The sequence below is a fragment of the Leopardus geoffroyi genome, chromosome B2 (genome assembly GCF_018350155.1).
Source record: "Leopardus geoffroyi isolate Oge1 chromosome B2, O.geoffroyi_Oge1_pat1.0, whole genome shotgun sequence".
Taxonomy (NCBI): domain Eukaryota; kingdom Metazoa; phylum Chordata; class Mammalia; order Carnivora; family Felidae; genus Leopardus; species Leopardus geoffroyi.
In genome coordinates this window covers 98748448-98768942 of record NC_059332.1, presented here as the reverse complement: position 1 = coordinate 98768942, position 20495 = coordinate 98748448, and the positions used below count along the sequence as shown (strand labels likewise).

Below are 20495 nucleotides of genomic sequence, written 5' to 3'. Positions count from 1 at the left end.
TGGGACCGCGCATTTACAGCCTAGCTGGTCGCTCGGGTGGACGCCGAGCGCCACCTCATGTAGGTTGTTCCATTCAAGCCAGGGTCGGAGCTTACCCTATCGCAGGAACTAGAAGAGCCCAGCGGCGTCCTGGGTGATAACCTGAAGGCAAAGGAAATAGTTTACTGCATCTGCCGAGCTTCTTCGCTATATTTCAGTTGCTTTGAGGGACAGCGTCCCTCGATTTCCTCTCGATGCCCGTTTCCCCTCCCGTAGGATTCCAGTTGGTATCGTCCGCGGTCCGCCCCCGCTCCGCCTCGCCCCCGCACGCCGTGGCCTGGGGCCCCTCACGTGACCCCGTCGCGATCTCGCGGGGGACCAGACTCTCCGAGGCGGTGCCGCAGGGGACAGAGGGACTGACGGAGCGGAGTTCGCAGCAGCTTTCGCCGGAACATCAGCGCGGAGGACGTGATGTCGGGGCTCTCCCGCCAGCTGCCGTGGGCCGCTGCCTGCCTGGCCGCGCTCTGTGTGCTGACCGCGGCTCAGGACGTCTCCCCGGACCCGAACGTGACTGTAGTTACGACTTTAGCGACCACCAAGTCAGTTCCGACGTCGGTGACGACTCTAACGCCGGTCACCATTCCAGCACAAGGTGGGGGCCGGCCCAACGGGCTTCCCGCACTGGCACGCCCGCCGAGCCGAGCCGCCTGTCCTGCCCGCGGTGCGCGCGGGGCCCGGGCGGGCCGCGCTCCAGCAACATGGCGGCCCGTCCGAATCCAGCCGGGGCCCGGCTCGGGGTGGCGGGGGTGGGGGAGCGCCCCGGGGAGAAGGGGCGGTCGATCCTCCGTGGCCTTTGCCACCCCGAGTGCCCCACGCCGACATGCTTTTAAAAAGTGCCTCGTAATCCCCAGTCTCACTTCACGCTCGGAAGAGGGGACGTGGCTTCCTCCCGCGGTGGCTGCAGTGGGGTTGATCATGGGGCGAGGCGACTCGCCTCCAAAGTTGTTGATGAAGTCGAACCCCCCTCTCTTTGGGGTTAGCCGTTTGCCCACCCAGGTCCTGCCTCCGAGAGGAGGCTTCTCCGGAAGTTGGCGAAAGAGGGAAAGAAACCGTAGACGTTAATGCTGCTAGTGTCTCCGACTTCGGTCTGAGAAAATAAGTTGCCTGGGATCTAACTATATTGATTCTGCGGATAGGTATGAGATATACTCGAGGGTTGGGCATTCGATTAATTAAAACTTTGCTGTGTGCAAAGAAAAAAAGTAACTATTTGTGTACTCAGTGCTTCACATATCCTTTTTGGTATTTAAGGCTAAACTAGAAGATAGGCAGTGAAATCTAGGAGGAAGATGAAGTTAAAGTAACTGCGAGAAGCGTAAATTTAGTTGATTGTGAAGCTGGGATTGGAACCCAGGTCTGTTGATTTTCCAAAACCCGATCAGGAACACACCCTTTGTTAAGCTCTGCAGTAGACTTGGGTACTGGTTGAGGCGTACATTGAATTGGCAGTGGCTTTACAACACAAAAGAGAGGGGAAGATAAATTTAAGGTAGAAAGGTGAAGGAGTCCTAGATATTTAAAACCTGCAATTTAGTATAATTGGTGATTGTAGTTAATATTGAGTAAGGAGTAACTGGCATCTTGACCAAAGAATTGCGGTGGAGTGTCAGGATATTTACCGTGGTTTCCCCCCCCCCCCCCCCCCCCCGGCCCCATTCCCTCAGGCTGATGATACTATTTTGCACTGCCTTCCTTTGGTTTGTTTCGTGAAAGTTTAATAAAATGTATAATTGCTTATAAAGATGTAATAGTAAAATTCAAAAATTGTTAAATGAGGAAAGTAAATTGCAGTACGATACTGGACATTCTGACTGCACTGTTTTTAAGAGGATAGAGCACAATGTGTTTTGTCTCCTGCTGATTTTGCAGTTTTTTCCCAGAATTGTAGTTTTGGAGTGTTGTGTGTATTTTTCCAAGAGAAGCTTGGAGATTCCCGTTAATTGCCTTTTTGTAATTGAAAGTTGTGCAAAGATGTTTTGTTTTCTGTAAATAGTAGTTGGATAAGCTTCAGTCTAAAATGAAAGGTAGCAAGTTTAGTTCATTGTAAATAACATTGGTTATGCTATTCAAACATTAATTATCAGGCACAAAAGATTTTAGACAACTAGCTTTTTTTTTTTTTTTTTTATCAGTATACAAACATCTACAGAATTTATTTTCTATTTTTGAACCCCTTATTCAGGGTATTATATATGTCCCAGTCCCTGATGAATACTAGTCATAAAATATTGAAATGCGTTGCCTCTATGCAGAACTGTTTTTTTTAAGGCATGGGGAAAGCAAATATGAATGTTTTGGGGGGCATCAACCTTCCAGGAAAATGGATAGAGCCCTATTCTAAAGTCTTTTGGTCATTTGGTTTAAATTATTGACAAAAACCCTGCTAACTTGTTAAATTACGTGTACATGGATGTTGCTCCTTCCAGGTCTTGTTGTTTGTTACCCTCCATTCATGGAGGACCCTGGAAAGAGCAGGCCGTTTATGAGTTCCGAATCTCTTGAGGTTTTCAGAATGGGCATCATCAGAGCTTGGGTTCAATCTGTAACAAATCTTTATTACTATTAAAAATTCCAGTGTCTCAGCTGATGTTTTAGGGCAGTGATTTCCCTGTGTGTGGCGTTGGCCTTATAACATAGCCTTTTTTTCCCAATATTTTTATTTTTTATGGATGTTTTAAAATGGCTGAAGAAACCCTGAGTGTCTGTGAAATAGCTGACCTGTGAAAAAGGGTTGTCTAGATAGGTACTGAGCCTTCTCACTAGCTTGTGGGGTTTTTTTCTTCCCTTTCTCTTGAGTTTATTTCAGCTTCTTAAGTTGTTTATAATGATAGGAAATTTTTATTAAGCCAATTTATGAAGTGTTTTTGTGTGTGTGGTTAAAAAAAAACCATCTAACATGAGGTCTACCAACCCAACAAATTTTTAAGTGTAAAGTACATTATTAACTGTAAGCGCGATGTTATACAGAGGAGCTCTAGAACTTTTCATCCTACTTGAAACTATACCCTGCTTGACCAGCAAATCTCCATTTCCCCTCCCCGCAGCCATCATTCTACTTTCTGCTTCTGACTGTGACTGTTTTAGATACTTTATATAGGTGGAATCATGCAGTGTTTGTCCTTTTTTGAATGTCTAATTTCACATAATGCCCTTAAAGTTCATCCATGTTGTAGCATATGGCAAGATTTCCTTTTTTTGTGGTTGAAAAATACTGCAAAATGTATACACTTTTTTAAATCCATTCATCTGTCAATGGGCTATATAACGTTTTACCACTTCTCTGAATTAGTAAGTTTAGTATCATATGTAATGCTCACATTTGTGTAAAAAAGGTAAGTGATACAAACTCAAAGTGAGTTATCAATTGATTGGTTTTATATTCCCCTCCCCACCAGATATCTGTGAAAACCGCAACAGCTGTGTTTCCTGTTTCAATGCTAGCCTTGATGCTACTACCTGCTTTTGGATAGAATGTAAAGGTAAGAAAAGATTGCTTCAAGTTTGAGACTGCAAACTGTTTTGTTTTAGCCTTTTAAGGTTTTCTACAGGGCATTCTTGAACATTTGAAAATTATGTAGAAAATTTGGTATAGTGTGTTACTATTTATTTTGCAAGTCAAATACTTTTTCGTTAAAGTGCCCGTTGCTTCACATTTCCCCCCAAAACTCTGGTCTCCCATTCTGTCCCCACACCTTTAATTCCTTAGAGGGATAATTAAGGTTCAGTAGTTTTTATTTTTTTAAGTTTATTTATTTATTTTGAGAGAGAGAGAGAGAATGTGCGTGAGCACGTGAGCTGGGGAGGGGCTGAGAGAGAGAATCCCAAGCAGGCTCTGTGCTGTCATCGCGGAGCACAATATGGGGCTCAAACTCAAGGACCGTGAGATCATGACATGAGCCAAAGTTGAGTGCGATGCTTAACCGACTGAGCCACCCAGGTGCCCCAAGGGAAGAGAGATTTTAAAGATTTGGAAGATGGAATGGTACAGGTACACTGAAATTAGCAGTGAAAGAAAGTTGTAAAATTTTCCCCTGAAAATAGTTGTCTAGAAAAAGGAGGCATTTATCTTCTGTCACCTACTAGATGAACTATGGAGACCTTATAAAACTTTGTTGGATACTTAAATATGAAAGAAGAATGACATGGGAAGAGAGTAACCTTTAATTTGAGGGATAAAGAGCTACTTGAAGATACTTTGAAATGCCAATAAGGTTTTTGTTAGGACTGCAGAATTATAGCATATTCTGTTTTTTTAATGGAAGGTAGTTGCATTTTTTTCTTATCAGTAAAACAGTCTATCTGGTTTATATGTATATAAAAGAAAAAGCTAACACTGTATGTTAAGCTTCTTTGTGCGTTAAAAAAATGTAAGAATTGTGGATATATCACTACATAAAAAAGTTGAAAAACTTCTTTTAAAATTAAGGTATTAGCTTAGTTTGGGGTAAAGTTAATTTTTTGTTGTTTAAGAGTCCCTTTTTTTAAAGTCATAAAATGGAATTTAAGAGCACATGCCTCTTCTCCTTGGGACTTGGCGTATTTTTTGGGGCTCCAATACCTTACTGTAGGATATGTTGGGGAAAGGTCTCCCTTACTCTTGTTATAAGTCTGACCATCTAGGAAAGCAGTTTTAGAAAGTGTAGATGACCAAAGCAGAGATCTGGAACAGAGGTCCTGCTGCTGCTATCCGGGCACCTCCTGTGGTGACTAAGCCTTTATTAAAGATCTTGACTGTTTCTCCCTACTGACTCAGCCCTATTTGTAGATTCTAGCAACCTGCCCTGTATGGTAGTCATGCCACAGTTCTGTGATCTGAGTGTTTTCCGATTTATCTGTTCAGTATATTTATGATGAGTTTAGAAGAATATTTGGAGGAATCCTATGTATTACTTCTTAAACAGTGGGGAAAAGAAAATAAAAGTTATTTTATCGGTCTGTGGACTTATAAAGTATTTATCCTTGAGTTTGATTTTTGGAAGCAATTCTGGAGCTTAGTAACAAAGTCAAAGATAATATAAGCAAGTGATTGGTGCTCTGTGTCTTTTCCTCCCCGTAACAGACAAAAGCTACTGTTCCCATAATTCAACAGCTAGTGATTGCCAGGTGTTGAATGGCACAAAATTCTGTTCTGGTAAGTATTCATATTGACTGCCGGGGAAAGTGGCCAGAGAGGTGAGGAAGATCTTTGCCTCAGGAAGCCTTAGTTCAGTATTTGGTTTGCCATTTCCATAATTCTAATCTTGTTAGAAATTTGGATATAAATAACATATTCATACTGATACAAAGGACAGTGTTTTGAATCTTAGTTTAGTGATTTGGCTGCACTGTGGAATGCTGCAGGTAGAGAGATACCTCCTCATTTACTTTTTTTCTTTTTTTTTTTCTTAACTCTTCTGGAAACTCCCTGCATTTTAGACCTTCTCTTTATTTGCATTTTACAGGCCTAGACAACCTTGTTCTGGCACTTTTCTTGGTTGTGGTGCTGGTGATTGTCACATTCTCTAGCATAGTTTGTGTTAATGGTTGAATTTTTTCTGTATTCCTCTGTTTTCTCATTTTTTTTAAGTTTATTTATTTAGAGAGAGAGAGCAAGCAGGGTAGGGGGAGAGGGAGAGTGAGAAAGAGAATCCCAAGGAAACTCTGTGCTGTCAGCGTAGAACAGGGCTTGAACTCCCGAACTGTGAGAATGTGACCTGAGCTGAAACCAAGAGTCAGACGCTTAACCTACTAAGCCACCAGGCCACCCCTCTTTTTCTCATATTTGTACTTTAATTTGAGGAAATTGATTACTCTTTAACCATAACTCTTTGCTCAGGAAATAGTTTAAATTCCTAGATGAAACAACTGATTTTTTAAATAAGATTACAAATGGATAGGGAAGTCAATTTGTAATTTGGTGCATAGGTAATAATTAAATAGAGCAAAAGAGGTTTCTGGAGTGTGTCAGTAGCCTTGAATGACTACCTGTAACAATTTACTTTTAGTAGGCATTTTCCCATTTGAACTTGAACTTTGTGACTGAGAATTTCATTAGTGTGAGGTCCATTATCCCTTATGTACAGTGAATATAGTATGGTTTAGGTGGTAAAAGAGCAAACAATTTTAGTATCTATTTTGATATATATTAGAAAACACTAATAACTATAATCAGACCTGTGATTTCATGATAATACTTTCTAGAAACAAGTATTTTTTTAAATGCTTGTTTATTTTGAGAGAGAGTGCACACGTGTGCATGCTGGTGGGGAGGGGGTGCGTGGAGAAAAGGGAGAGAAGACCAAGCAGACTCCGAGCTGTCAGCGCTGAGCCTGACAAGGTGCTTAGTCCCATGAACTGTGAAATCATGACCTGATCTGAGATCAGGAGTCAGATGCTTAACTGAGCCACCCGGGTGCCCCAAGTAAAACATTTTAAAAGATAGTAATTAGTTTGGGCTATGAAAGATAGGAAAACCCAAATTAGAGTGGTTTAAGCAACAGACAGACTTCACTCTTATGTAAAGGAAGTCTGGGCTCAGGTGTAGCTAGAGGGCTAGAGGAGCAGCTCTACAACCATTAGGAACTCGGGCTCTTTACTGTCATTCCTCAAGAATATCTCTGACCTTACTCTCCAAGGTGAGTGCTCCTATTCCAGCCATCAATTAGTATTCCTGCCAGTGGGAAGAGGAAAGAGAGAGGCCCACACCTACCTTACAGATGCTTTCTAGAAGTTACACTTGACTACCTAGCTGCAGGGGAGGCTAAAAAAATGTCTGTCTTTCCTCAGGGGAGGGAAGTGTCAACCTTAGATTGGTGCTTCCATTTCTAAAGAAGGGGAGATGAGTATTCAGAGCAACTGTCAGTCTCCTCCGCAAGGTGGTACTTAAATGCAAAAATTATAAAAGTGGTATTTAAATGACTGCAATTTGGAAAATAGTATAATAGATTGTGATATTTGAGATTGCTTGGACTTAATGTCTGTTTCTTTTAAATAGAACCCGAGCCCACTCCGATGCCAACCAATTCTACAGGTAATACAAGATAACTGATTCTTTTCCTCTTCTTCAGGATTTGCAAGGCCTTCTGATGGATAATTTGTTAGCAATTAAGTACCTAAAAGTTTAGTATAATTTAAAAAACTAGTAGATGTATTTAGTTTTGGACCATAATTACATTAATATGAATTGTCTGTGACAGCGACACATAACTCCAGTGTTTCATATTCATTGTACATGGGAGGATTTGCTGTATCTTTGGACATTGAGTTCACACACTGCTTTTTGTGGATTTTGTGGAAATCTTGGGAAATACAGAAGCCTAAAGGAAATTAAAATTCCCTATAATTCCCATCATCCAGAGGTACCAAAATGTTTTCAGTGATAAAGTTATTCCAGTCTCTTCTGTAGGTATATCTAAATAAATATACTTACTATGAAATTGGGTGGTATGTTCATACATGTTTGAATTTGTTTTTCCTCTTACTTAAAGATTGTTGTATGCGCTTTAACCATGCTGCACTTGGTTGGATAGTTAGGTCATCGGTCATTCTCCATGCAGTGGATAATATGTGCTGTTAACTCTGATAGGATTGATTCAAACAGCATTCCTAGGTCAGAGGATAGAATTATTTTAAGGCTTTAAGTACTGATTGCTTTCCAGAAAGATAGGCTTTTCAGCCTAAACAGCTGGAAAGTTTTTCACTACGCCTTCTTTCTCCTTCTAAAAATCTTTACCAAAGTGATAGAAGGAGTAAATCATTAAAAAAAAAGTCTACTCCAGGAAAGTACTAGGCTTAGATGATAGGGATTGGAGATAGAAGTAAGACAGCATTTTGTCTGTGGTAGGAACTACGAAAAAGGTAAGTAAGCCCAGTGTGTTGAGATGTTTGTAGGAAGGTGTGTATGTGGAATAACGGCGTATGTGGTGAAGGAGATGAGAAAGAGTGTAATGAGGTCAGGGAATTGCATTTGGAGTACACGGTGAGGAAAAATTGAGCTGGACAGTAACAGGTCAAGAGCCAGATTGGGAGGACAGATTGGAAGGAAGACAAGAGTGGACACATGGAGATTAGAATAGATAACCTGTGGTGGGAATTCTGGGGAACTACTAGGGGAAGAGTTGCAGGTGTATGCAAATAGACTTAGGAAGTAGAAGTGATAGAACTTGATGGAGGTGATGGCACAGCTCTTTGCTAACAGTACAGATTAAGCTGATCAGTAGGCAGTAGTAGTGTCCACAGGAGCAGCTTGTAGAGAGGAGAATAGGGCTTAAGAACCAAACTCTATGGTTTGTAAGAGTTGAGAAGAAGAGGACTGGAGAGGAAACTGAGTAGGGATGGGCAGAGAAGTGTGTCCAAGAAACTTTTTTCAGAGGAAAAAGTGGTCAGATGTTGTAGTAAGGGCCAGAACTCATTTTGAAAGACTTTGGCAGTGATGAGCTAGCTTGTTACCAGGTTTTGCTTGCCAGTTGTGCATAGCTCTTCCCAGCTACACATTCAGCGATACCATGTTGGTGGCTTGAATTACAGTGGAAATATTCATGCCATAGAGATCTGCAAATGCTACAGAACTTGCGGAGAGCACACAGTAGTAGCACCATTAGAAGTCACTGACTAGGAGGATGTTAAAGATTGATGAATGCAGAGACGTTGAGGGAAAATTAGTTTCCTAAAGGTGGGATATAAACCAGAAGCAGGAGCGGGGGAATCAATTTCTTTAAAACCATTGTGGGTTCACTTTTAATTTCTCCTCCATGGATCTTGATGTAGTTTTCATGCTTGCTCTGCACTGGGTTCTCCAGCGAACTACGATGGAGTCTTCCTTGTTTTGTCTCTTTGGGTTCTGTAAAGTGGAAAGAAGCCAGGGCTTGCTTATAGAAAATGCACCAATTGCATGGCAATTAGTGGTTGAAAAACAAACCTTTACATGGTCTCTTTTCATACCTACTGTGGAAAGAGAGCAAGTGAAAAATTAAGGGATTATTAAATGATTCAAAGGGAATCTGATTTACTTAGAAAGGTGTTCACTGGGGTTAATTATAATAGTCTTCTGTCATGACGTATATATATTATAAATAAATATGAATGTCAATAAATAATACCATAACAGAATGACTAAATTACGTTAGAAATGTGGTCGGAAATATTTGTAATATATTAAGTGGAAGACAAACTATTAAGTTTTAGCACATTTTTAAATTTTTTGTTACATACATGCCTAGAGAAGTGGCTGGCTAGAAGCGGCATGAGATTACTTAATTTACTGTATTTCTATATTTCCATCACCAGTAGCAACTTTTGTAACTGCTGAATTATTTTTTTTAATGAAAGGAACTGTGGGTCAATAGAAGTATATTCCCTATTTCAGTCAAAAGTGTGTGAATGTTTTGCCTATTTATAGTTTGTACCACGTTCAGAGGATTGTTCGTGAGAATCAGATAGAAAATGTGTAAATTTTCTTTCTCTACCATCCATTGTCAGACAAAATTTGTTGATAGTGTTGTTTTAAGATTGAAAGGAATATATGTCTAATTTGTAAAGTGTTAGTGTGTTACACAGAATGTATAAGCAACAGAAAGTTTTAAAGGATTAAAAGTCTGAAAATAATCATACCCTTTAATCTAGGAATTCCGTATAAGAATCAGTCCTACCAGAGATGAGATCAAGTATTTCCCTGCAAGATGTTTGTAGTACGGAGAAATGAGAGATGACCTAATTGTCTCTCCAAGAGCAGGGTAGGGAAAATGTATGCAGCAATGCTCATATTGAGAGAAAGGGATACACACTTGTATGAGAATATCCTGTCAGTATTGTTAACATATCTTTTATTAGAATCTGTTAGTACTAACAGAGTACTATTAGTAATATTAGTACTAACAGAGGTCTGTTAACACATTGCTTTAGTTCCTAAAATGTGTTTACATTCAGGTTAATTCTCACAAGTGTTCATTTCTTTATAGGTATTTTCAGATAAAAAAAATTATTGGAATTCATGTAGTATGGTAGACTAGAGCTTACCTTTGGGCTCTTATAATTTAAATTGGGGGTCTTTGACTCCTGAGGACCTGTTCTTTTATAAATCGAACTTTATTGAAACAGAACCATGCCTGTTCAGATGCATGGTGTCCTGGGCTGCTTTTGCACTACACAGTGTACAAAGCTTAAAATATTTACTGTCCGCCTTTTTAAGAAAAGTTTACCACCCCCTTGAAAGAAAGAAGTTAAGGCTATCTTGATACCTACTGGAGAAGTACTGAGTTGCACCTGTTTCTTACGATGACTTTTTAAGTTAATAGTTTTTGCCACAGAAGCAAGGTTATTTATCAAAACAAAACAAACCTATATAGTTCCCTTACTTAAACACTAATTCTTGCCCTTCTGTGCGTTTTTTTGCAAATTTTATCCAGCTGTGTAAATTCCATACTTAAACATGTACATAGATGTTAACATGGATACAATTTCGTGCTTGCTTGATGTTTTCAGAAGCATTTAAAAGCTAGTATTCTGGCTACGTAGATGAGTTAGTGAACCATTAACTGAAACTTGGCCTTTATTCTTTAAAAAATGGAAAGCATGTGAAATTGGTAGCATTATTTTTAAAGACAAATTGTTAGATATTGGGAGGTTTGGAAATTTACGTTTTTAATACGTTTTGTTTACATTCCAGCTAAAACCACAACTCTGCCTTCCTCTTCTACAACTACCACCACAGTTACTACATCAGGTAATTGAGGGTTTTTTAAACTAACAGTGAGGTAGGATGTGTGTGCAACATTGCCTTGTACTGTTTCTGCCACCATTTTCCAGTTTTATTCATGAATGGTTGTGAGTAAAACTTATCTCTTACATTTTGAAGGACCAAGACAGTTGGCTGTTAGAGCAGTAATGGTAGGTTTGCTGAGAGTCCTTCTCATTTGTTAATGTGTAACCGCATTTGGCATGACATGTTAGAGTTAAATGTGGTAATGTTTCTCCAAAACCTTTTAGTACAACTTGTAGGCGAGATCTAATTTTTTATAACTTACAAATTAAATTACTAAACACTGATTAGTTGTGTGCTGTGTTAGATCATGTCAATTAGAGTGAAGATAATATAGCCATCTTTTTTTGAGGAAAGGTCTAAAAAGCCAAGCTAGGACTGCCAAATGTGTACCTCAGCCATATTTCTCACCATTTCTTTTTTTTTTTTTTTTTTGGAGAGAGAGAGAGCATGTGCCCGTGGAGCGCACGTGGGGGAGGGGCAGAGGAGGAGAGAGAGAGACAAAGGGAGAGAATCTCAGGCAGGCTCCATCCCATGATGCTGGGATCATGACCTGAGCCAAAATCAAGAGTTGGATGCTCAACCAACTGAGCCATCCAGGCACCCCCTCACCATTTCTTTACATTCCTTTATAATTCTTTTCTTTTTTAATATGAAATTTATTGTCAAATTGGTTTCCATACAACACCCAGTGCTCATCCCAAAAGGTGCCCTCCTCAATACCCATCACCCACCCCCCATTAACCCTCAGTTTGTTTTCAAGTTTTTTGTTTTTTTTTTTTTTTTAATTAAAAAAAATTTTTTTTTTCAACGTTTATTTATTTTTGGGACAGAGAGAGACAGAGCATGAACGGGGGAGGGGCAGAGAGAGAGGGAGACACAGAATTGGAAACAGGCTCCAGGCTCTGAGCCATCAGCCCAGAGCCTGACGCGGGGCTCGAACTCCCGGACTGTGAGATCGTGACCTGGCTGAAGTCGGATGCTTAACCGACTGCGCCACCCAGGCGCCCCTGTTTTCAGTTTTTAAGAGTCTCATGCTTTGGCTCCCTCCCACTCTAACCTCTTTTTTGTTTTTTTTTTCCTTCCCCTTCCCCATGGACTTCTGTTACGTTTCTCAGGATCCACATAAGAGTGAAAACATACGGTATCTGTCTTTCTCTGTATGGCTTATTTCACTTAGCATAACACTCTCCAGTTCCATCCACGTTGCTACAAAGGGCCATATTTCATTCTTTCTAATTGCCATGTAGTATTCCATTGTGTGTATAAACCACAATTTCTTTATCCATTCATCAGTTGATGGACATTTAGGCTCTTTCCATGATTTGGCTATTGTTGAAAATGCTCCTATAAACATTGGGGTACAAGTGCCCCTATGCATCAGTACTCCTGTATCCCTTGGGTAAATTCCTAGCAGTGCTATTGCTGGGTCATAGGGTAGATCTAGTTTCAATTTTTTGAGGAACCTTCACACTGTTTTCTAGAGCGGCTGCACTAGTTTGTATTCCCACCAACAGTGCAAGAGTGTTCCTGTTTCTCCACATCCTCTCTAGCATCTATAGTCTCCTGATTAGCTCATTTTGGCCACTCTGACTGGCATGAAGTGATATCTGAGTGTGGTTTTGATTTGTATTTCCCTGATGAGGAGCGACGTTGAGCATCTTTTCATGTGCCTGTTGGCCATCTGGATGTCTTCTTTAGAGAAGTGTCTATTCATGTTTTCTGCCCATTTCTTCACTGGATTATTTGTTTTTCGGGTGTGGAGTTTGGTGAGCTCTTCATAGATTTTGGATACTAAAAGTGCATCTGAAGAGTAACTTTATTAATTAATAATTTGTATTATAAATGAAATCATATTCAGTTTATGCCACAGATCATTGTAGGTTATGAATCCTCCTCTCTGTATTTAAAATACTGTTCTTGGGGCGCCTGGGTGGCGCAGTCGGTTAAGCGTCCGACTTCAGCCAGGTCACGATCTCGCGGTCTGGGAGTTCGAGCCCCGCGTCGGGCTCTGGGCTGATGGCTCAGAGCCTGGAGCCTGTTTCCGATTCTGTGTCTCCCTCTCTCTCTGCCCCTCCCCCGTTCATGCTCTGTCTCTCTCTGTCCCAAAAATAAATGTTGAAAAAAAAAAAATTAAAAAAAATAAAATAAAAAATAAAATACTGTTCTTTTATGGTTTTTTTATTCTTTTTGCTTATTCTTGTGCTACCTTTCTCTTGGTTTCAAGGAAGCCATTTTGTCTTCACAGGAAGAAATACGGAACAGTTGTAATTAATTTTAAAGTGGCCAGCTTATCAAACAGCCACTACAACCATTGTCTATTTGATATTCTATTTAAGAAAAAAGAAAAATTTAAGTATGAAATTGCTTTTTAGTAAAATGGATGGTGTTCCACTTGAAACGTTTTACTCCCTGAAAAGAAATTTATGTTTTGTTTTCTCTAGAAACATTTTACTCTCTGGAAAAGGAATTCAAACTTTCTTGCTTTTTTTCCATATGGTTTGGTAATGCTCATAAAATTTGCCAAGCAAGATTTTCGGTACCTTTAATAATGAGGTTTTTTGCTTGTTGGAATTAGAAATTGTAGAACCTTAAGGTAATTTTTGCGATTTGAAGAATTGCAACCAAATTTTTACTTACCTTATGTAGTTAGTAAAATTCAAAAGTTGTACGAATGTTCAAGTATTTACCGTAACAAATATTAATATTTACTGTAATAATTAAGTAAAAATATATGTAGTCTGAAGAAATTGCACATTTTTAAAGTGCTTTACATGTTCCCAGGGCATAATTTATGTACCAGGAGAATGTTTTGCTGTTAGTTTTGTGTTTGGATTTGTATGGTAGCATTGACTGCTTGACACTGCTGGATGGAGTGAATGGGATTGATAAATGGTTGTTTTCCTTAATTAGGGGTAGATTCTAGCTGTAAAGACTTGACCCAAGAGCAAATGCTTTATAGAATTGAGCACATGGCCAAGTAGAACCTCAGGTGGGTCTTGAAATTATGATAGAGGATCGTGAGACTTACCAAGTGTTATTTTTCCGCTCTTATTTAACAGGTACGACTAATACCACTTTAACTCCGACTTCACAACCTGGACGGAAGTCTACCTTTGATGCAGCCAGTTTCATTGGAGGAATTGTCCTCGTGTTGGGTGTGCAGGCTGTAATTTTCTTTCTCTATAAATTCTGCAAATCGAAAGAACGAAACTACCACACTCTGTAAACAGACCCATTAAATTAACAAGGACTGGTGTATAACTCACTGAAACCAAAATATTATCTTTCAAGATGTCCCACATGGAAGACGCTATTCCAGGATCTTTAAATTTTCAAAGGATGCATATAGGATGTTTTGGAGCATCGTCCTTGAAGAAAAATCACTTAAATCATTTTGCTCAACAGGAATATTTAAAATATTCTGCATGAATCCTTGTGGCTGTCTTCTTTTATTTTAAATGGCTGCTGCTGTGGGATTATGTTCTCTCTTCTTGACGTACCAAATGTAACTCTGTAAGTGATGGAAAACATTGTCCTGCGCAGACAACCTCATGACTCTTTTGGCAGTTTAAATTTAGTCATTTTAAAGCCTGAAAGCTGCATTATTTTCATCCTAACTCAGGATGTAGTCTAGTGACCAGAATTGAGAAGAATGTGCCAAATGAGAATCAATCGGGTGGACTTTTGGCTGTCCTTTCAAAAGTGGAATAAATCTATAAATTTAGTATCCTTAGAGTAAACTGTATCTTTAGAGTAAAATTTTGTGCTCGATAGCAGTTATTTTTTCTACATTAGAAATAAGATGCCACACAGGGAATTACATTCCAGATTTAAAGGAACGAATGGAAAGGATACAAACCATTAAAGAATAGCAGGTTATTGTTCATCCTTGTAAAGCACCTTATATCACTGAGAAAATAAAGAACAGTGCCTTAAAAGACAGACTGAAAGGTAGACTGTAACTTAAAATGTTTGTGATTTGTTCTTTTACATTAAGGAAGGTAAAGGTTGGTCTGATGATGTAACTGTTGACAAGATGTAGTAAACCTGCTTTTAGATATCATACTGTTAGTGTTTAACTAAATACTATTTGATTTCAGACCCGAGCAAGTTAAGCTAAAAGATATTCCACAAAGCTGAAAGCCTTCACATATTGAACCTCCCAGCATTTTTCTTAGGCTGTTAAAAAGTATAAAGCTAAAGTTGGTTTAATTATATTTTTCCTTTGTACTTCAACACTGTTGTACCATGAAAGGATTTTCACCAAGCTTTCTTGAAAAGTAACTATTTTTATGAGGCAAGAAGGAAGGAAGTTGTTTTAGAGTCATTTACTAGTTCTTTAATGAGACAATCATTTTAAGTTTTGAGACCAGAAATGTGACCAGTGTAATTTTAGAAAATCTAGGGATTTTTGGTTGATTGGATTACTGTAGGTTTTTAATGATGATTGCCCAGGATAGACAGATTGTGCTTTCTCTTCTCTCTTTCTCTCCTGCTTTCTCCTTCTCTCCTGTCCTTTCTTTTTAGTTTCTGTTCCCGTAGTATAATATAAGCATGCATACTTTAATTTTTTTTTTTTTTTTAGTTTTCTTAGGCAGCACTAGTTTTTTCCGTTTTAGAGGGAGACTTCTCCCCTGCCTTTGACATATTGGATTAGTTCAGAGGTTTACATTAGTTTTAAGGAAGTTTTTGCTTTTCTAGGTCATTAAAGGTTTTTAGTTTCTTTAGCCTCTAAGGGCTGAGTTTAGCACTTGGTTTTCAGTATTTTGTAGTAGGAGATGACAAGTTGCTTTGGTCCATTTCATTAGCCAAAATTCCTTGCATTTAGATTATATTCAAGGTTCTTAAAATGAAGATTTACTGTTTCTTTGTTACTTGCTGGTACAGCTGAAGTTTGTTTTACTTGCACATTTGTACATACACCTAATCTTTTCAAGTGCCTTAATTGTTTAAAATCTCTGGCTTCAAAGGTTTTTGGGAAAAGGTAGGTTTACCTCACATTTTTGTGTTTTCATTAGTAATATTCATTAGTAATTAGTTCTAGGAACCTCACAAGAACTTTTATTATGGTGCCATGGCTGTTAGTTTTTAGTGAGTGCTAGAAGATCCAAGATTCATTTGAAAATATACAGGATTTCCATTCCTCCCAAAGTGGCAAAATTTAGCTACAGTGGTATAATTATCATTTACGTAGATGTGAATACCTTATCACACATTAATGTCCGTACAGCAATTTTTGTGAAAATGTAGCTGATGGCGCCTTCTCATCTTCTGTAATTTTGAATATTGCTCTAATAACAAAACCATAATATGAAACCAGTTAGATTTTGCAAGAAGAGCTCTTACAACAGAACTCACGGCCTTTTCCCCCCTTCCTTTAGCAATTTACTATCTTGAGCCATTAAAAATTTGGTTTTTTTAAAATCCAGAAGGTATATAGAAACCTTTTCAGATTTTCTTCTGATTTGTTCATGCGGATGTAGTTCTATCAAAACACCTTACTTTACCTTACAGATATTTGTTGCACAGGCAGACACTGCTGTATTTAGAAATTTCTATTTCAGTTCATTAAAAACTGTAAAACCAACCTGTATCATGTACCAAACTGATTTAAAATAAATCTACATGTTTATTGAATCAATCTGTTCAATTTTTTATTAACTGAAGTGTTTTTTGCATTTTGATTTTGAAATTTAATGATAGTGAATTTACCTATCAGTCTGTTTGGAGATGGGTTGTCTACTCTATTGTCATACAAGACCAGCAGATAGTAACTAAGACACGGATTCGCCAGTGGAGGAAAGAGCTTTAGAAATTTTTAGTGCTTTAGTGTTTACAGCACTTTACTGATGTTGGTCCATTGTCTTCTCAATTGCATTGTTCTCTGAGAAATCAGTCATCTTCATCTTCTGTTACTCAGTACATATCTTTGTTTTCCTTTGTTGCTTTTTAAGATTTTTTTCTCTATTGCTGGTCTGAGCAATTTGATTATGACATGCTGTGCTATCATTTCTTTTGTTTGGGGTTTGTTGGGTCTCTTAGGATATATGCCTTTCATCAGATTTGGGCATTTTTCAACTACTATTTCTTCATATATTTTTTTCTGTCCTTTCCCTTCTTTGTTAGGGGTTCTGATGACACAGAGGCTGCCGGAAGTTGACACACAGCTGATCCATGCACTATTTGGTTTTTTAATCTTTTTCTGTTTCATGTCAGATTACTGTCTTCAAGTTCACTAATGCTACAGTCTAAACCTAATGATAGTTTCATCCAGTGTGTTTATCATTTCAGGTGTCTTCATTTTTAGAAGTTCATTTTTCATGGTTTTTATCTTCCATGTCTACATACTCAATCTTTAGTTTTTGATCATACAGTGGTATGCTTTTTTTAAATGCCTGTGTCTGCTAATTCTAATACTGGGTCAGTTTGATTTTTTTTGTTCATTATGGGTCATACTTTTCCTGTTTCTTTGCATGTAAGTTGTAAGTTTCTTTGCATGTAAGCTGTTTGATGCTGGTTATTTTGGTTCTGGGACACAGAAAACAAACAGTATGATCCTTCTAGGTCTTGCATTTAAGTTTTGTTAGGTGAGAGCAGAGCAGCACTTATTCTAGGGTTCCCCAGTTCTGAGGCAAGACCTTTCTGTATACCCAGTGTCTCTGGATTATGGGGCTTTCTAGTCTGGGCTAGTGGGAACAGGCTCTGTCCCTAGCCTGGGGCAGGCTCCCAGATACTTATTCCTGGAAAGCTTCCCCAGCCTTTGGTAGTTAGCTTGTGCGCGTGCTGACCAATATGTTGCTGAGACTACATTCTGCAGATCTTTGGAGCTCCTCTTTCCGCGGCTTGCCACCCTGGTCCTTTGCTCTGGGAACTCCAGCTGCTTTCAACTGCCTTGACTTTAGCTCCATCTGAACTCAGGAAGTCCACTGGGCTCTGTCTGGGTGTCCTCCCTACATCATTGCTTAGAAATGCAAGGCAGTAAGCTGGGTTGATCGTTCCCTGTCTTTCAAGGATCACTGTTCTTTGCTCAAAGTCAAATGTATTGGAAACTACTGTTGGGTGTGTGTTGTCCCGTTTTTCAGTGTGAGGGTAAGTACAGGTTCTTCATCTTCGCCGGAAGAAAATGTTCAAGATGAGGATTTTACTTTATTTTATTCTATTTTCAAGATGAGCATTTTGTAATCTTAATTTTTAATTTAAGGAATATGTAAATACATATTCTCAAATTCTTTTTCCTTAAACTATTCAACAGAAGTATGTCGGCTTTGACCATCCCCCAATCCCTTTCCAAACTTGCTTGCCCTCCACTTTGCAGAAGTAATTACTGGAACTGGTCTGGTGTGAAACACCCCCCCCCCCCCACAGCATTTTTTATGTACTATTTCATACCCTTAGAAAATACATAATGTGGATTTTTATTTTAACATCACCCTGCAACTTCTTTTCGCTTACTACTTGCAGATCTTTACAAGTTAGTGTATGTCGCACACCAAATTCTTAAATTCTCTGTTGGCATATGTAGTATGAGTATCATAAGCATCTATTGAAGGATCGTAGGTTTGCAATTTTTAGTTTTTACTGACACTTCTGCAGAGAGTATCTTTGCGCCCTCCCCCTTGTTTATGTGTGAATATATCTCTAGAGTAAATGCAGAGAAGTGGAAATCTGCATCATAGGGTTTACACTTTGAAAATTTTAACAGACTGAGATTGCCTTCCAGTTCCCACAAGCTGGGGTAGCAGGATGTTTTCTGTATCTTTTCCATCTGATATTGGCAAAGTTAAATTTTAATACTCTGGTAAGTGAAATGATTTATTTGCTTATTTGTACTTCCTCGGTGAATTGTGTTTTTCTTTTGTCTTTTCTTAACAATTGGAGGGTTTTTTATCTTGAAATATGCTGGGAGCTAATCTGTGGTCAGTGGATTTTCATCAGTCAATATTTTCTTCAAGTCTTTGTCTTTGTGGTGTCTTTATCATCAGAGTACAATCAGGAGACAAGCCACATAAGAACAGAGAAAGTTCAGCATAAAATATTAACTATAAGAGTGGATTGGAGTGATGGGGCATATTATCTGTAATATTTTAAGAAATAATTTGCCAAGCAGTAAAGAATTCTCAATGATACTGGCATAGCAAGTATAAGAAGTGGCCACTAACTGTTCTCCTCAAGCTGAATTCCAGAAATAATTTCAGGATACAACCTTGGCTCTGTGGCTGAAGTTAGTGGTAGCTGCAAATCCCCTGCTAGGCAGCTATGCCTGGGGGGGGGGGGGGGGGGGATGTTATCCCAGTGGTAATCTGAAGTCATCCAAGGGGATGCAGGGTAAACCAGGCACAGGAGGTACCACACCAGTGATACTCCACTGCTAAGCTATGTGCACTGCTCGAGTTTTGCCCAGAACCAGGGGGAAAAAAAAAATCCCTCCAGTACCGTCTGCTGACAAAACACACACCACCTAGCTAAGAAATATTCATTCATATGGTTCAGCTCCATTTTCATTCTAATGGTGGAGCAGGCAACAGGTGGATTCAAACCGTAAAGCCCTTGTTTCTGTAAATTATGACCTCCCACTACTTAATATTTATTTTGCCTTTGCTGAGAAACTCAATTGGTTGATTGTTTTCCTGGTGGTGGCCCAAATATTACTACCAAAAGGTCTAAGTCACACTGTTCTACCTGCTTTGATTGTTATAGTTTTCATCAACCTTTTCTATTGGGTATGGAAGTACTCAGGCACCCAGAGAATCCCGTGTTCCAGATGTGGTCTTTCCTCCACTGTGTGCCAGCAGTACAATCTCCCCTTGGTAATCATGATTGACCATTCCAGCCGGTAGAGTAACACCTTTGGCTGCCTATCGGTTTAGCGGCTTGTGAATCCCATCCCAAGATGGCCAAATGGCAGTCTCATCTTAGATCTTGTATCAACAGACCCATCGTTGTGTCCCTGGCTGAAACATACCTTGGGAACTAAGACCTCCAGCACAGCTTGAGATTGTTGAGATGAGAAGTATAATCATGAGGAGTCCCTCCCATTTCCACCCCTTGATTCCTGGATTCATATGTCACCTCCTGTGAAACAGCTCCATCCTTTCAAGGTGGTATCTCCCAACTGTCACAACTGAGTTTTCAGTGAATTATTCCACCTTTCAATTAGACCAGTCATTTCCATGTGTCCAGGGATGTTAATTTCGTAGGCATGAGTTCACTGCAACATTTCCTTTACTGTGAAATGGTTTATTCCTTAATTAGAAACAATGCTATAGGAAATGCCATGATAAAACATTCTGTATGTGCATCAGATGGTAGTGCTGGCAGAAAGAAGCATTATAGACACAGGAAGGCAATCCAAATCCAGAATATGTCTATTCTACTGAAGAATCTCTTCTATGATGGAAAGGCCCAATTTAATAGCCATCACGTGGATGGCTGTTACCCATGGGAGTAATACCATATTGCAACCTCAGTATTGGTCTTGGCTCTTCACAGATTAGGCAGTTGTCAGTAATGCATGACAGCCTTAATAAGGGAAAATCCATGTTGTTGGCTGAGACCATGCATAGCCTCTAGCTCTGCCACCATGGCCACGTTGTTCATGGGTCCATTGAGCAAGCACTGGGGTAGCTGGGGAATTAGACTGATACCCATAGAGTGCATTATATTATCCACCCGATTAAGAGCCTTCTCTGCTGTAGATGCCCTTTGCTGGGCACTGACA

General features: G+C 39.3%; 1 protein-coding gene across 1 annotated transcript; it reads left to right on the top strand.

Annotated features, from left to right (window-relative positions):
• The first annotated feature begins 14 nt into the window (after window positions 1-14).
• Window positions 15-16414, top strand: CD164 (CD164 molecule). Its single transcript, XM_045499252.1, has 6 exons — window positions 15-631; window positions 3435-3518; window positions 5099-5170; window positions 7013-7048; window positions 10682-10738; window positions 13837-16414. The coding sequence occupies exons 1-6, from the start codon at window positions 451-453 to the stop codon at window positions 14001-14003; spliced, it is 597 nt and encodes a 198-aa protein (XP_045355208.1). The 5' UTR covers window positions 15-450; the 3' UTR covers window positions 14004-16414.
• Window positions 16415-20495: the final 4081 nt, after the last annotated feature.

Bases quoted from the DNA above. Each gene is read 5' to 3' on its own strand.
- CD164 (XM_045499252.1), top strand. From the start codon at position 451: ATGTCGGGGCTCTCCCGCCAGCTGCCGTGGGCCGCTGCCTGCCTGGCC. The intron at 3,519-5,098 runs GTAAGAAAAGAT...TCCCCGTAACAG, and splicing joins CTTTTGGATAGAATGTAAAG to ACAAAAGCTACTGTTCCCAT. The intron at 10,739-13,836 runs GTAATTGAGGGT...CTTATTTAACAG, and splicing joins CACCACAGTTACTACATCAG to GTACGACTAATACCACTTTA.